We start from the raw sequence: 16,638 nt of genomic DNA, 5'->3' as shown, positions 1-16,638 counted from the left end.
CATTGCTGTTGCCTGCAATGAACCCCACTGAGATTATGTCTGATATACAACATAAAACACCCTTCAGCATGTTGACAAATGCATTGAGATGGGTGGTGGCATTCAGTGATTAATAGTCATTTGTCCCACCATTGTCCTATCCACCACAGTGCCTATACAGTAATTCAGTAAGTAATATTCACACTTGCTCCATAATCTTTAACGAATGTGTGTAGGCTTCAACACACTCCAATTTGTGATGTTCGCCTGCTTTATCTCCTCTGTGTTGACATACTGCATTGTTATACTGTCTGAAAAATGAGGGGCGGGGGTGGGAGGGTGGGGGGAAGTTCAACACTGAATACTGTAAATGATCTAGTAAGTGATGATGACAGTTGCGCAGTTGCATTTCACAGTTCTTTACTTTCGCTGTTCACAACTCCCCCACTTTACTCAGTTATATGGCTAGTTCACTATTGGTAAATGATAAGCCTCATTAATAGATTGCAAGCTAACATCAGCATACCAGTACTGCTACAATAGTTTGCTATTGAACATCTATGAGCAGTAAATATATAACCACACAGTTCACAGTTCTTGCAGAATAATCAGGTACACGTGACACTATTTCTCAAATAAATTGGACAGATACTGTCACTGTTTTAACACATAGCATATATGTGTTACACTAATTCCACTACATTATTATTATTTTAACTAATACGGACTTCCCGTCTGAAAATTGGCCATGGACTGAATGTCTTGGGACCAAAATTTGGCCCCTTACATATCCTCACAATAATAGGCACTAAAACTATACAGTGTTCAATATTTAACATACAGCAATTACAAGTAAAACACAACTTAGTCAATTAACTGAATATATCAAAAAATTCCTCCTTTATAATAGTTTCTTCTACCACAAAGACTAGGCCAAATTATTTGTTTAAACAATGACAATAACAGATATAGTTATATAAACAATACTTTTGACAAACCTGGTAATTATTTTGGAATTAATCAAGGGCTAGCTCTGCTAACACGTTTATGAATAGAGCCAAATGAATACTTAAATAATACTAGTAGTACATCTTCCAAATGTTTATAACTACTACAAAATGTATATTTGTTTATAAGTCAACAATAGAATTTAAGCCCCAAAACAATAACAGATTTGACTCTGTAACAAAAGATATGAACTAGAAATAGTCAAAATAAATAACATCACAAAAATTAGCACTAAAATAAACTATAGTACGAAAGGTGGGGACTAGTAAAAATTTAAAATCAAATGCACATTGCACTACAAAACATTACACTATGTCATAATTCTGTCCCAAACTGGTTAAACTTGAAACATGTGGGTTTCTTTGCTATTTGCAAAATCACTAAAATGCAAAGTCCTGGTTTGAAATTCACATCATTTATGGACTCATATCATCTTAATGTCCTACGTACGTACATTATGTCTAGCAAAATCTCAAGATGTGCAGTAGCATAGATTTACTAATCATTACATTATGAAAAAGAATACAGTCACCATCTCATAACTTAATTACTACTAAAATCAAAATTATGTGGTTGGAAGTTGTACCAAATCATTGCCCTACTTCTCTACTCATCTCTAAGTGGTACATTCATTGAACCAGAAAATTAAATCCTCACAAAATGTTACCAAATATTTGACCTGTCAGAATATTCACATCACTCTAGCACCACAGTTATCAGTTAATCAGCAAAATAATTTTTCTTCATTCCAGTATTTGCACTTTAACCTCATAATTTCTCAGAACGCAAATACCAGTTTTCAGATAACATAAAAATCCAATAATGCAGCACTAATATTACTTGTGCCTCACTAAAATATTGCTCTTTCTTTTAAGCTCTCATTCTCAGCCGCAGTGTCATGAACTGTACAATATACACAGTACCCAATGTTATCTAGTTCAAAATTAGATCCTCAATATAGTTACACCACATTTGTTTGTATATAATTATCTTCTTATTAATCATGTCTGTCAACTCTATTATTTTACTCACATTTCTTACCTCAGTACCTAATGGAGTGTGTTCTCAAAAAATTATCCCTACGGCAGAGACAGGCTCCCTAACATTATTCATTATTTATTATTTCATTATTGCTTCATTATCTAATAAATAAACACCTTCTCTGCTTATCCAATGCAAAATTGATTCTACTGAAAAACAATCCACAGTAATAGATCCTTACACTAAGGCAAACTTAACTCTTCATTACTGATCAGACAAAATTATCACTTAGAAAAACGGTTATTTCACAGTATTCCATCAAATTGATTGAGATTCTAGCCTGAAGGGCATTATACATACAATTCTTGCTTATTCTTTTGACACATATGACTCCACACAACTATATTTAAAGTTTTAATTCCTTAATGTTAGAAGAGGCTGTACCATGATACACTTCTATAGGTAGATAGTTATTTCCATATACTGATTGCACTGAACACACACACTTCTATTATATCACAATTACTATTAAGACCTGGTATTCAATATGGTTTTTACTGCATATTGCCCCTGCTGTTGCACAATATTATATCAATTTCACACATGAGCTGATTACTTCAGATGTTGTAGTTCTCAGATAATCTGCACCCTCTCCTCCACATATGCTGAAGCCTTTCATTCTCTGTTTACCTTACCTCTTTGTTTGACAGACATTCTTTAACCATGATACCAATTTACTTTCATCATATTTCATAAAACCAGAATAAATGCAGTATAGGTGATCTAAATGATTAGTGGAAAACCTCATATAAAGATGTGAAACAAATACTAACAAAGAGATAGAGGGGCTGGCCAGTACTTACCTCAGCTCAGTACAGCCGATAGATACACAAAACAGAAAATTTACATATCCTAGCTTTCAGAACTTTGTTCCTTCATCAGGGAGGAGAAAGGGGATAAAAGGGGAAGAAGGGAAAGTGGATTTAGTTACTCACAACCCAGGTTATGAAGCAACAGGGGAAAGGTAAACAGAGAGAGGATAGCAAAGATGGAGGCATGGGTGTCAGAGGGAAGCCAAAGATATTCTATTGTAAGTACTGTGACAGCTTCAAACCAAAGAGGACGCATACAGAAGTAGAAAGGTATATAGTATAAAGATAAACACAACTATGTAGGATGAAAAGATGCATGAATGGCTAAAGAGGAAAGGGAAAGAGGAGAAGACTGGAGAGTAAATGGGAGTGAGGTTGGTTAATGTAGGTTCATTCCAGGGGGATGGCGGGATGAATGGATTTGTTGTAGTTCAAGATCCCATCCCCACAGTTCCAAGGGGCTAGTGTTGGGTAGGAGAAGCCAAATGGCACACACAGTGTAACAGGTTCCTTGGTCCCTCAAATTATGCTGGAGGGCATGCTCTGATACTGGGTATTGGATATCTCGTAAGTGGATAGTTCATCTGTGCCCGTACATGAGCTCAGCCAGTTTAGTTGTCCTCATACCAATGTATAAGGCTGTGCAGTGCAGGCATGTCAGCTGATAAATGACATATATTGTTACACACGTGGCCCTGCCTTGAATTGTATATGTTTTACCAGTAGCAGGGCTGGAGTAGGTGGTTGTGGGGGGGTGCATGGGGCAGGTTTTGCAGTAGTGTCAGTTACAGGCATAGGAACCACTGGGTAGAGAAGGGGGCCAGAGTATTTTGTAGGTTTTGACATGGGTGTTACGGAGGTTAGGGGGGAGGGGACGAAAAGCAACTCTGGGTGGTGTGGGGAGAATATTGTCAAGGGACGATCTCATTTCAGGGCTTGGCTTGAGAAAGTCATATCTCTGGTGGAGTAATTAGTTGATGTAGTGGAGGGCAGGGTATTATTGGGTGACAAGGGGGATGCTCCTGTGTGGTCTAGGGGTGGGAACATTGTTGTTGGATGGGGAGGAATGTACTGCTCAGGAGATCTATTTGTGGACAAGCTGGCAGGACAGTTGCGGGAGAGGAAAGCACTGGTTAGGTTATTGGTGTAATTGTTAAGGGATTCATCACTGGAGCAGATACGTTTCATGTGGAATGGATGGCAGCTATCAAAGTGAAAGTACTGTCGTTTGTCTGTGGACAGAGGTGTGAATTTGAGCTTCAACAAGATGAAGATCAACATCCAAGAAGGTGGCTTGGGTTTTGGAGAAGGACCAGGTGAAATTCAGATTAGAAAAGGAGGTGAGGTTATGAAGGAAATTAAGGAGTGTTTCTTCACCATGACTCCAGACCACAAAAATGTCATCTATAAACCCATAACAGGCCAGGGGAAGCAGCTGCTGGGTCTTCAGCAAAGACTCTTCCATGCAGCCCATGAAGAGGTTGGCATAGGATGGAGCCATCCTGGTTCCCATGGCCGTTCCCCTGATTTGTTTGTAGGTCTGGCCTTCAAAAGCGAAGTAATTATGGGCGAGGATGAAGTTGCTAAGTGTGATCAGGAACGAGGTTTTTGGAAGATTTTTGGGTGGGCATTGGGAGAGGTGGTGTTCAAGGGCAGAGAGTCCATGGGAATGTGGGATGTTTGCGTAAAGGTATGTAGCATGTACGGTGACAAGAAAGGTTTCAGGCGGGAGGGGAGTGGGAATCGATTTGCAGCTTTCTAGGAAGTGGTTTGTGTCTTTGATGTAAGATGGGAGTCTACGGGTGATAGGTTGGAGGTGTTGGTATACCAGAACTGAGATACGTTCTGTTGAGGCTTTGAAGCCTGCCACAATGGGACAGCCAGGATGGTTGTCGTTTTGGATTTTTGGTAATAGGTAGAAGGTAGGGGTATGTGGCTCAGGTGGAGTGAGTTGGTCTATGGAAGCCTTTGTGGGACCTTGTGAGAGACCTTGTGGTTTTAGGATTATCTGCAGCTCAGTCTGAATGAAGGGAATGGGATCCTGGGTAACAGCTTTGTAGGTTGAGGTGTCAGAGAGTTGACGCAGTCCTTCTGCCACGTACTCCACACAGTCAGGTACCACAGCTGTAGAGCCCTTATCCTGCGGTAGGATGACAATAGAGTGGTCTGTTTCCAGCACTTTAATGGCACGGCATTCAGCAAAGTTGATGTTGGGGGTTGTCAGGATGTTCTCCATGAAGGACTGGGAGGCAACACTGGATGTGAGGAATTCCTGAAATGTCTGCAATGGATGGGTTTGGGGGGAGGTGGATCCCTTTGATAAGGTGGTCAGAACTGTTCTAGACAGGGTTCAACACTGGGTCTAGTATTTGGGGGCTGTGCTTGGGTGGCAAAGTGATATTTCCAGTTGAGGTTCCAGGTTAATGAGAGGAGATCTTTAACCAGGGCAGTGTGGTTGAATTTAGGCGTGGGGCTAAAGGTTAAGGCTTTTGATAGAACAGATGTCTCTGGAGAAGAGAGGGATCTGGATGAGAGGTTTAGAGCTGAATTGGGACTGGGTATATGTGGCATTTGGCTGTGGTTATAGTTGAGATTTGGTCTGTGTAGTGTATGTGCTGGGATTGGGAGGTTCAGTAAGGTGGCTAGGCTAGGTTTGATGGCTATGAGGAGGGTTTGTTGAAGGTGCTGTTGTGGTTGGTGTTTGTGGATAGAGATAGGTACCCCACTTCTTAGGTATTTCACCAGCAATGTGGTAGTTTTTTCAGGTGGTGTGTGGCATGGAACTCAAGTTTACAGCTGGCTTCTAGGATGATGCTCCAGAATGTATTCTCCAAGCAGGAATTGAGAGGTAAAGGATTTGAAGAGAGATAGGAACTGTTAGGAGTGGTGGTTACACAAAGTAGTGTAGAGATTCAGGACAAGTTGGGTAAGGGCTAAGGATTGAAGGTTCTGGAAGTCCAGGAGAGACTGGTGGAAGGAGGGACTGCACCCAGATATGGGAACCCTTTAAGGTAATTCCAAAGGTTAAGCAGGACTAGAGGAAAAGTATATGGGATTGCAGTTTGGCATGTTTCCAAAATGGATGTAAATAATGTGGTATAGGATTAGGGTGCATAGTGGGTAACTGGTGGGAAGGGAAAGTAAATAAATAAAGTTGAAATAGTAATAATAAGGAGGAATAAAACAATGAGGGACAGATGAGAAAGAAAATATGTTGGTAATGTTCAATACTAAAGGAAGACCAGTAAATAAGAAAAACACTATACAGAAAAAAAGTAAATAAAAAAAAGAAGGAAAAAGGGAAAAGTACAGAAAAAGGTTGATCAGAAAAAGCAAGTATATCCAGATCAGGGGAAAAAAACACATGTTGCTCAAAAAAGATCGCAAGTGGCGCAAAAAAAGATCGCAAGTGACAAAAAAAAAGATCGCCAGTGTCGCAAAAAAGATAGGGGGTGAGGCAAAAAAAGGTTGCGGGTGTCGCAGAAAAGATCCCAGGTGGCAAAAAATTTACCTGTGGCAGAGAAAAATAGCCAATAGCACAAAAAGATCGACAGCAACATGAAATTGATGGAAATGGATGATACTGGTAGGTGTGGAAATTTGTTGGACAAAGATTGTTGGCATTGATTATTGGCTGGAGAACAGCGAATAATGAAAGTTAAAACTATGGAGTGTTAAATAAATAAAGAGAAGTGGACTATAAACGGAAGAAGATAATTGGGGGTGGGGGGTGGGGGAATGAAACTAGCACAGTTGGTGACGAAAAAATATATATATATAACACTGAAGAAGAGAAAGTGTTTAGATGACAGATGTAAGTGATAGCTAACAAAAGGGACAAAACAATGAAGGATGTGGACCATATAGGTGATCTAAATGATTAATGGGAAATCTCATATAAACATGTGAAACAAATACCAAAACTACACTCCTGGAAATGGAAAAAAGAACACATTGACACCGGTGTGTCAGACCCACCATACTTGCTCCAGACACTGCGAGAGGGCTGTACAAGCAATGATCACACGCACGGCACAGCGGACACACCAGGAACCGCGGTGTTGGCCGTCGAATGGCGCTAGCTGCGCAGCATTTGTGCACCGCCGCCGTCAGTGTCAGCCAGTTTGCCGTGGCATACGGAGTTCCATCGCAGTCTTTAACACTGGTAGCATGCCGCGACACCGTGGACGTGAACCTTATGTGCAGTTGACGGACTTTGAGCGAGGGCGTATAGTGGGCATGCGGGAGGCCGGGTGGACATACAGCCGAATTGCTCAACACATGGGGCGTGAGGTCTCCACAGTACATCGATGTTGTCGCCAGTGGTCGGCGGAAGGTGCACGTGCCCGTCGACCTGGGACCGGAGTGCAGCGACGCATGGATGCAAGCGAAGACCGTAGGATCCTACGCAGTGCTGTAGGGGACCGCACCACCACTTCCCAGCAAATTAGGGACACTGTTGCTCCTGGGGTATCAGCGAGGACCATTCGCAACCGTCTCCATGAAGCTGGGCTACGGTCCCACACACTGTTAGGCTGTCTTCCACTCACACCCCAACATCGTGCAGCCCGCCTCCAGTGGTGTCGCGACAGGCGTGAATGGAGGGATGAATGGAGACGTGTCGTCTTCAGCGATGAGAGTCGCTTCTGCCTTGGTGCCAATGATGGTCGTATGCGTGTTTGGCGCCGTGCAGGTGAGCGCCACAATCAGGACTGCATACGACCGAGGCACACAGGGCCAACACCCGGCATCATGGTGTGGGGAGCGATCTCCTACACTGGCCGTACACCTCTGGTGATCGTCGAGGGGACACTGAATAGTGCACGGTACATCCAAACCGTCATCGAACCCATCGTTCTACCATTCCTAGACTGGCAAGGGAACTTGCTGTTCCAACAGGACAATGCACGTCCGCATGTATCCAGTGCCACCCAACGTGCTCTAGAAGGTGTAAGTCAACTACCCTGGCCAGCAAGATCTCTGGATCTGTCCCCCATTGAGCATGTTTGGGACTGGATGAAGTGTCGTCTCACGCGGTCTGCACATCCAGCACGAACGCTGGTCCAACTGAGGCGCCAGGTGGAAATGGCATGGCAAGCCGTTCCACAGGACTACATCCAGCATCTCCATGGGAGAATAGCAGCCTGCATTGCTGCGAAAGGTGGAAATACACTGTGCTAGTGCCGACATTGTGCATGCTCTGTTGCCTGTGTCTATGTGCCTGTGGTTCTGTCAGTGTGATCATGTGATGTATCTGACCCCAGGAATGTGTCAATAAAGTTTCCCCTTCCTGGGACAATGAATTCACGGTGTTCTTATTTCAGTTTCCAGGAGTTTATATCTAAAAACAAAGATGATGTGACTTACCAAACAAAAGTGCTGGCGGGTCGATAGACACACAAACAAACACAAACATACACACAAAATACAAGCTTTCGCAACCAACAGTTGCTTCATCAGGAAAGAGGGAAGGAGAGGGAAATACTAAAGGATGTGGGTTTTAAAGGAGAAGGTAAGGAGTCATTCCAATCCTGGGAGCGGAAAGACTTACCTTGGGGAAAAAAGGACAGGTACACACTAGCACACATACACATATCCATCCGCACATACACAGACACAAGCAGACATTTGTAAAGGCAAAGAGTTTGGGCAGAGATGTCAGTTGAGGCGAAAGTACAGAGGGAAAGATGTTGTTGGAAGACAGGTGAGGGATGAGCGGTGGCAAATTGAAATTAGCGGAGATTGAGGCCTGGTGGATAACGAGAAGAGAGGATATACTGAAGGGTAAGTTCCCATCTCTGGAGTTCTGACAGGTTGGTGTTAGTGGGAAGTATCCAGATAACCCGGACGGTATAACACTGTGCCAAGATGTGCTGGCCGTGCACCAAGGCATGTTTAGCCACAGAGTGGTCCTCATTACCAAAAAACATTGTCTGCCTGTGTCCATTCATGCGAATGGACAGTTTGTTGCTGGTCATTCCCACATAGAACGCTTCATAGTGTAGGCAGGTCAGTTGGTAAATCACGTGGGTGCTTTCACACATGCCTCTGCCTTTGATCGTGTACACCTTCCAGGTTACAGGACTGGAATAGGTGGTGGTGGGCGGGTGCATGGGACAGGTTTTACACTGGGGGCAGTTACAGGGTAGGAGCCAGAGTGTAGGGAAGGTAGTTTGGGAATTTCATAGGGATGAACTAAGAGGTTACGAAGGTTAGGTGGACGGCGGAAAGACACTCTTGTTTGTTTGACGTAGCAAGTTTATACACTAATGTACTGATTGACCACACACTGTAAATACTAGAGTGCAATTTACGTCACCATAAAAAACATAAAGAGGTCAACGAGTTGATAATGCTGCTATGAATCATTTTAAAACACAACTACTTTACATTTAATGGTAGATTTTACTTACTACCTGCAGGTTTGGGTATGGGAAGCCCACTAGCTAGGATTTTATCAGACTTTTTATGAATTACTTTGAGTCTGATTTTTTGCCAGTGACAGAGAGATTCTTAGGAGAACAAAATTTTACAAAAGATATGTTGACGACATTCTATTAATCATTGATGGTTTTCAAAATGAGGTAGACCATTTTTTTCAATTTTTAGTGAGCTTCACCATAATATCTGTTTTACGATTGAGTGAGAATCAAATACTAGGTCTTTACATTTTTTGGACGTCACTTTAACTGTGGTTGACAACTGCATTGAATTAAATATTTTTCAGAAAAAAAGTTTTCTGACAATATTATACCTTCAGACTCATTCCAATTTTCAACGAGTTACAGCTATCCCTCTTGCACCAGATGTGGTAGAAAATGAACTGGTCACACTTGAGAATATTGCTATAAATAATGGCTATAGGCCTCAGTTGGTAAGACAGATGTATGACAAGAAAATAAATAAAAATAATATTACGTCTTCCATCCTAGGGGATGCGTTAAATGACAAACAGGTGGCAATGATATCTATCCCTTACATAGGCAATATAAGTTACAAACTGGGGCATTTACTCAGAGCCCATAATTTCAGAGTCGCCTGTTCTACTAATAATAGTTTACATAGGAATTTAATTCACTCCTGCAGAGTAAGAGCGATAAACTTTCCTAATCAGTAGTAGGTAAAATTACATGCAGGGATTGTCCAAAATTTTACATCAGGCGAACGGGGCAAGCTCTGGATCTCAGGTATAAAGAACATATTCCTACTAGAAGCAGTGATGGTACTATGGGCTATACTTATGCGGAACACCTTGTGCAAACGGCTCATGTGCTGAGCCCTTCAGTGAATATCGACTTACTTAGTGCCAGGTTAAGGACTTAAAACTGGATGTTTTGGAAGAAATGCAGATCTTTAAGCATCTACAACATGTTAAAGACAATATCCTCAATGACCAACTCCTACTGAGAAATAGCTAATTTTTTGAAGGTTTCGCGCCTTTACTTCGATCTTCATAATTGTAAAGCTGATGATTTGTGGATTTCACATCCACGCGCTGATTGGCGAGTGCAGTTGGTCAAGCTGTTCATCTTCTTTCTTTTTATCCTCATTTTCCTTTTACGATGAAGGTGATTATAGCCCATTGAACACCTCACGTTTTATCTCTATACCTTTATTACCACAATGTCCTTAGATTTTGTCCCCCCAGCTCCCCCCGCATAACTACTGGCCTTAGGTATAGTTTTTAAGAGTTCCTCCTGTTGTCATAGTTAGCTCCATATATAAATTTCTTTACTAGCATAAGCAACTGTGTGCAGTTATTTTTAGGTCCCATCTTCTATTTAGCTCGTCTCTTTGTTCTATCTGTTTCATTTTTTGATATACGTTGATCCATGGTTGGGAATATATGGGCTATTTAGCCCCAACCCATGTATAAACTTTCTCGTATTCATATGCGCATGCGCATTCAAGTAACTTCCTCTGTCTTGTGCATGTGCATAGATAGCAGGTCAGGTTTGTAAGTGAGCAAGCATTTGTAGCTGCCATTTATGGCAGGTCGTGGCCCATCGAACTTAGGCCGGTGTGAGGTGGAACTTACACCATTAAGTTAAGTAGTGGTTTTGACTTTGTAGATATGTACTGTTTGTGTTTTCCTTTCCTTTCTGTTTATAAATGTATAGCTATGGTGTTCTTTTAATCATTGACAAAGGTCTTCTTAGGCACTTGTGGGTTTTATTGTTGCTCTGAAGAAGGTGTAGTTATCTATGCCGAAACCTGGGTTAACATTTAACACTAGGTGCTTTTTTCGCAGTCGAAGTGGGTTTTTAGTTTTTAATATAAATACTAACTAAGAGACAGAGGGGCTGGCCAATACTTCCTCAGCGCAGTACAGCTGATAGATACACAAAACAGAACAGAAAATTAGTGTATCCCAACTTTTGGAACTTTATTCCTTCATTATGGAGGAGAGGGGATAAAAGGGGAAAGTCACATGAAAGTCATAGAGAGAATATTTCTGATTCATTTATATACTACAGTTAGGACAGGAGAAGAGTTTGACTGCCTCAGGAAACATGAAATATGAAACAGACAGCTGGGTAAGCATTATCACCACATAGTGAATTCAACACAGAGGGTTGAACCCCCTGTTTGCTAACTGCACAAGAAATTAGTCCCAAATATTGCATCAATGCAGAGATTTTGAATCACCATGAAACTGCACTCTAACAGCTGTCCTGGCAATTTCACATTTCATAATACCTCTCATTTCACACTCTTTGATAGTTTACTAGTGGCACCAATAATTTTTATTCCAGAAACGTGCATCACTACTATACTCTCTGTGTTCTTAATAGATTCAAAAACTGCCTGTGAAATGCCATTCAAATCACTACCATGGTCCAGTAAACACTTAACATGTATATCCTGTACACTTGCTATTATTACAGAGTGTCACACTTCCTTTTTACTTATCATGTGATATTCCTCATACAACAAATCCTTTCCCTGGAAATGCTATCATCCTGCTTACCAAAACAACTATCAGACACAGTCAAATGACAGATAATATAGTCCTCTTTCTCCTTACCATTCTCATTAAGACATAACTCTTCATTAGGCCCACTGCTATCCTCCTTCATTCTTTCTTTACTTAACACATTACCATCATTATCAATGATAAATTCAAATACCTCGTCCTCATCACTACTGGATTTGTCATTGCTATCATCATTACAATTACTGTCAGAATAAGACCCATTGTCACTTTCTCTATGCTTTAGATTTTGTACCTCTTCATTCTTTTTCTCCATTTGAGCCAATTTTGAATATACATTTTAATTTCCTTTTATCATTATTTCCTGTGCCACTATTGCACACTTGGTTTCTACCTCCATTTTTAAATCATTTTTAATCTGATCATTTTGGTTCTCAAGTTTAACCCTTTCATATACATATTACACATTATTTGCCTTAACGTCACTTCCAATTTTCCATAAATACTATCATCCTCCAAATAATCCTCAATTGAGTCTTTCTGTTCATTTAAAAACTTAACCTCTAGAGCTTTGTTGTCAATCACATCACTCCCCTGCTGTCTGTTCTCCCCCATCACACTGTCTTGTTCATTAAGGCCACTCATTATGTATCACTTAATATAAAATCACTTTTGCTATAAATTGCCTAATTTTTATTCATTCATCTGCTGCTGCTAGAGTTGTCATCTTGATTTGTCCTCTGCAAGGCTGCAGCAATTTGTAATTTTCTCAGTGATGTGTACTGTTTATCCCGATCAGCTGTGTCCATCTGTGTGCTGATTGGCTGTTCCTGTTCTCAGTGGCTGCTCCATAGAACCCACTCGCTGAATGGCTGCTGTCACACTGTGCCTATGAGAGTCATGTGCTGATTGGCTGTTGCACCTCCCTGTTTAATGGCAGCTATATCAACTCTGATATTTTGAAAATAATTTATTTTCACATTCTCATAATATTGCCTGTTCACTGTCTTTGACAAAACTCCGATGATACATGTACCATATGCACACTTTGTTAAAATCACTGTAGTGTAAACCATTCTTGAATTCACTATTCAATGTTTGTGGGTCTTTGTTTACTGTGTACAGATAAATAATCATCACCTGCAAGGGCCCCAATAGCAATATTCACCATTTCTTCGTTGACAGTCCTCAGTGTTGATGTACTGCAATGTTATACTGTCTGAAAAATAGGTTGGGGGGGGGGGGGGGTTGTTGGAAGTTCAACACTGACTACTGTAAATGATGTAGTTGATAGATGCACAGTTGTGTTTCACAGTTATTTACTTTTGGTGTTGGGGTTGTTTTGGGGGAAGAGACCAAACAGCGAGGTCATCGGTTTCTTTTGGTGTTCACAACCCCCACATATTACATAGTTATATGGCAAGTTCACTATTGGTTAATGATAAGCCTCATTAATAGCTTGCAGACAAACATCAGCATACTGCTGCAATAGTTTGCTATTGTACATCTATGAGCAGTAAATACCCTAACCACCAGTTCACAGTTCTTGCGGAACAATCAGGTATGTATGACACTATTTCTCAAATAAATTGAACAGACACTGTCATTGTTTTAACTCATGGCCTATTTGTGTTACATTTATTTCACTACATTATTATTACTTTAACTGATACAGACTTCCCATCTGAAAATTGGCCATGGACTGACTGTCTCAGGACCAAAATTTGGCTCCTTATACATCCTCACAATAAAAGGAGCTGGAACTGTACATTGTCCAATATTTAATTTACAGTAATTACAAGTAAAACACAACTCATTCAATTAATTGAATATATAAAAAAATTCCTCCTTTTTAATAGTTTGTTCTACCACAAAAGCTAGGCTAAATTATTTGTTCAATTAGTTATATTAAGGATATAGTTATATAAACAATACTTTTGACAAACCTGGTAATTATTTTGGATTTAATCAAGGGCTAGCTCTGCTAACATGTTTTCGAATAGAGCCAAATGAATACTTGACGAATACTAGTAGTCCATCATCCAAATGCTTACAATTATCACAAAATTTATATTTTCTACAAGTCAACAATAGAATTTAAGTCATGAAACAATAACTGATTTTACCCTATAACAAAAGATTTGAACAAGGAATAGTCAAAATAAATTAGGAAACCATTTATATACACAAAAATAAGCACAAAATTAGACCTGATGGTATATTTTTTACAACTGACGGCCATCCTTTTCTTTTATAAAAATACAGATTACACTCATGTATGTTAATCATAATCGCTGGGGAGGGGGGGGGGGGGGAATGGTTTAAGGAACGGATGGCAAAACAAGAGAGGAACTAAAGACATGTGTTCATAGGACTTTTTTTAGTTTATTTTCACATTTAGAATCACCTTACAAATTATGTGATGTTCCTCCTGAATCACCATGTATATATTTTTTTACAGGTGTGCATTTTCATTACCATCTGGTGAGCTGTGATACCTAACAAGAATTTGTTAGTCAGTTTTTTGCTAGTGAAATTTCTATCTTGTTCTGAACAATACATTGACACATTTCGATAATTTCACTTCCTCTCTTACAAAACTTACTATCCCTACATTCAACCACTGCTTCAATGTATCCAGTACAAACAAAACTATTAAATTGAAATTTTGACACCAATTGTCAGTATCACCTCATTAATATAAGCAATATTACTTGTACAGGTATTTTTAATTTATAATTTTGCTTACAGTATGATACACCAACAAAGTCAACAGTTCATCTCTACCCGTATTTTGCAAGAAACCATATATTTTATATTCTTCCTTTTTAGTGCTAAGTGTAAGGACTGGTCATTGTTGGTTCTCATTCACTCAAAAATTGCTGATCTCTTTATGATTATTTTTTCCCCCCACACTGATTGCTGTATACTTTCTGTTGATATTTTGAGCTATTGTACCTCACCTCTACTTTTCTCATTGTTGTGGTACAAAGTGGCTATTTGTTTGAAGCACCGAGAACACCTGTACTCAAATCTCCTACTTATCCATATGTATACCAATCAAGCTAGCAGCACATCATCTGCCATTTCAAGCAGAAGCCAAAATTTCTTTAATATTTGTTCCAATTCCTGTACTGCTCAAACTATGTCTTGTATCTGTACACTGTGTCCTTGTAGCTTGCATTTCCTTAATGACTATATTGTTTCTCTGCATTATATTTACTGTTATATACTGCAGTGTGAAGTTCTTGCTGTGTAGAAAGTCATAATTTATTTTAGATGCCACAGCTATGTTGTTTAGAACACTGCTCTCTCACAATAATTTCTTTCCAGATAGTCAGTAATATGGATACCAACTTTGTTTGAAACTTAATCATGTGGTTTTAATCTGTTCATTCTCTGTGGATTATGGACAAGAATCATGACGTCTTTGGAGGTTCTCCTTACTATGTAACATAATGGCGAATTAAGGACTCAGTGTATCTTACACTATTAATAAATTTATATGTAAAGATATCCATACAACATAAAATTTAGAAGAATATTCCTGTTTATCTGATCATCAAGCCATTGCTCTTTTCACCTACATTTTGTAGCTTCATAAAAGGATCTGGTTTTCACATACTTTAATTTAAAGCAATTATACATTCATAAGGAACAAAGTTATGTTTAAATTCACATCTATGGCCTTATACTTAGTTTTATGACAATTGGGTTTCCAGGAGCTACAATCTCTGAAAGCAGAACTGGATACAGCTAAACAACAAGCAGGTGCAGAGGATCAGAATTTGCAGGCTGAAATCCAAAAACTGAAGGAAGAAAATGAAAGACTCAATAATGTAAGTTTTCTCCATTATAAATTTTTGTAGAGAATGAGATATTAGAACTAATATTATCTTATTAGCTCACTAGGAAATGACAGGGCCTTGCCACAGTGGTAACACTGGTTCCTACATGATCATCGAAGTTAAGTGTTGTTTGGCTTCTCTAGTGCTTGGATGGGTGCCTGTTCTGGTCTTCCAACTGCTGTTGGAAAGTGAGGTGTACTCAGCCCTTGTGAGGTGAACTGAGAAGCTATTTGACTGAGAAGTAGTAGTTCCAGTGATGAAACCTAACAATGGCTGGGAGAGTCATGTGCTTACTACATGCCCCATCATACCCATTTCCAGTAATGACTTTGGTTGAAGATGACATGGTCACAAATGGGATTTGTTTCTATTTTTATTCTATTACTGAGAAATACAATTCCATGTAGTGTGTAATGTAAAATATCCTGCATACTCAGAGATGTTTTTCTTAAGCATGAGAATCTCAAAAATAGATTAGCAGTAGAGAACAATGTACATGAGTATACCAAGTGGTGGTAAATCACTATGAAATGTGTGGCAAAAAGACCTGTTCTAATATTAATAATGTTTTTTTTGCATTCACATTAAAAACCAATTAGTTGGGGACATGTTTACCTCTTGGTGACGTAGCGTGTATGCTTATTGCTACAGGATTATAAAGAAGGGCAATTTCATCGAAAAACTCATTGTTGTTCAGGCAGTAGTAAAGGCAGAATTTGAATGATGATAGTTTTATTTTGCAGCAGCAAGATAAATATATGGTTAGATAGTAGTCTGTGCTTAAATTCACCAAATTGTCAAGAGACTCAATAAAAACTGGTAGTCATCCAGTTTTAATCTATATTATGCTAGAGACTGTGAATGGAAGTGTTGAGACAGAAAAAAAAAAAAAGCTCAGGAACCTTGGCAAAATACAGAAATTACGTTAGATAAGTGTATTAGTAATCATTTGTTACAGTAACTGGGAAGATTCTTCTGCTAGGGAGTTTTAGTGATTGGGGAATATTCTTGGTCA

At 39.7% G+C, this 16,638-nt stretch overlaps 1 protein-coding gene across 1 annotated transcript in view; it reads left to right on the top strand.

Annotated features, from left to right (window-relative positions):
• Positions 1 to 16,638, top strand: part of LOC126278029 (putative leucine-rich repeat-containing protein DDB_G0290503) — a 567,177-nt gene that overhangs the window by 384,547 nt on the left and 165,992 nt on the right. Inside the window, exon 11 of the mRNA XM_049977802.1 lies at positions 15,498 to 15,614. Coding sequence (XP_049833759.1) covers positions 15,498 to 15,614 — 117 coding nt within the window. The remainder of the gene's footprint in view (positions 1 to 15,497; positions 15,615 to 16,638) is intronic.

This window comes from Schistocerca gregaria, chromosome 1, assembly GCF_023897955.1.
Source record: "Schistocerca gregaria isolate iqSchGreg1 chromosome 1, iqSchGreg1.2, whole genome shotgun sequence".
Classification (NCBI taxonomy): domain Eukaryota; kingdom Metazoa; phylum Arthropoda; class Insecta; order Orthoptera; family Acrididae; genus Schistocerca; species Schistocerca gregaria.
Note: the sequence above shows the minus strand (reverse complement) of the source record. Positions and strands in the feature narration are given on the sequence as shown.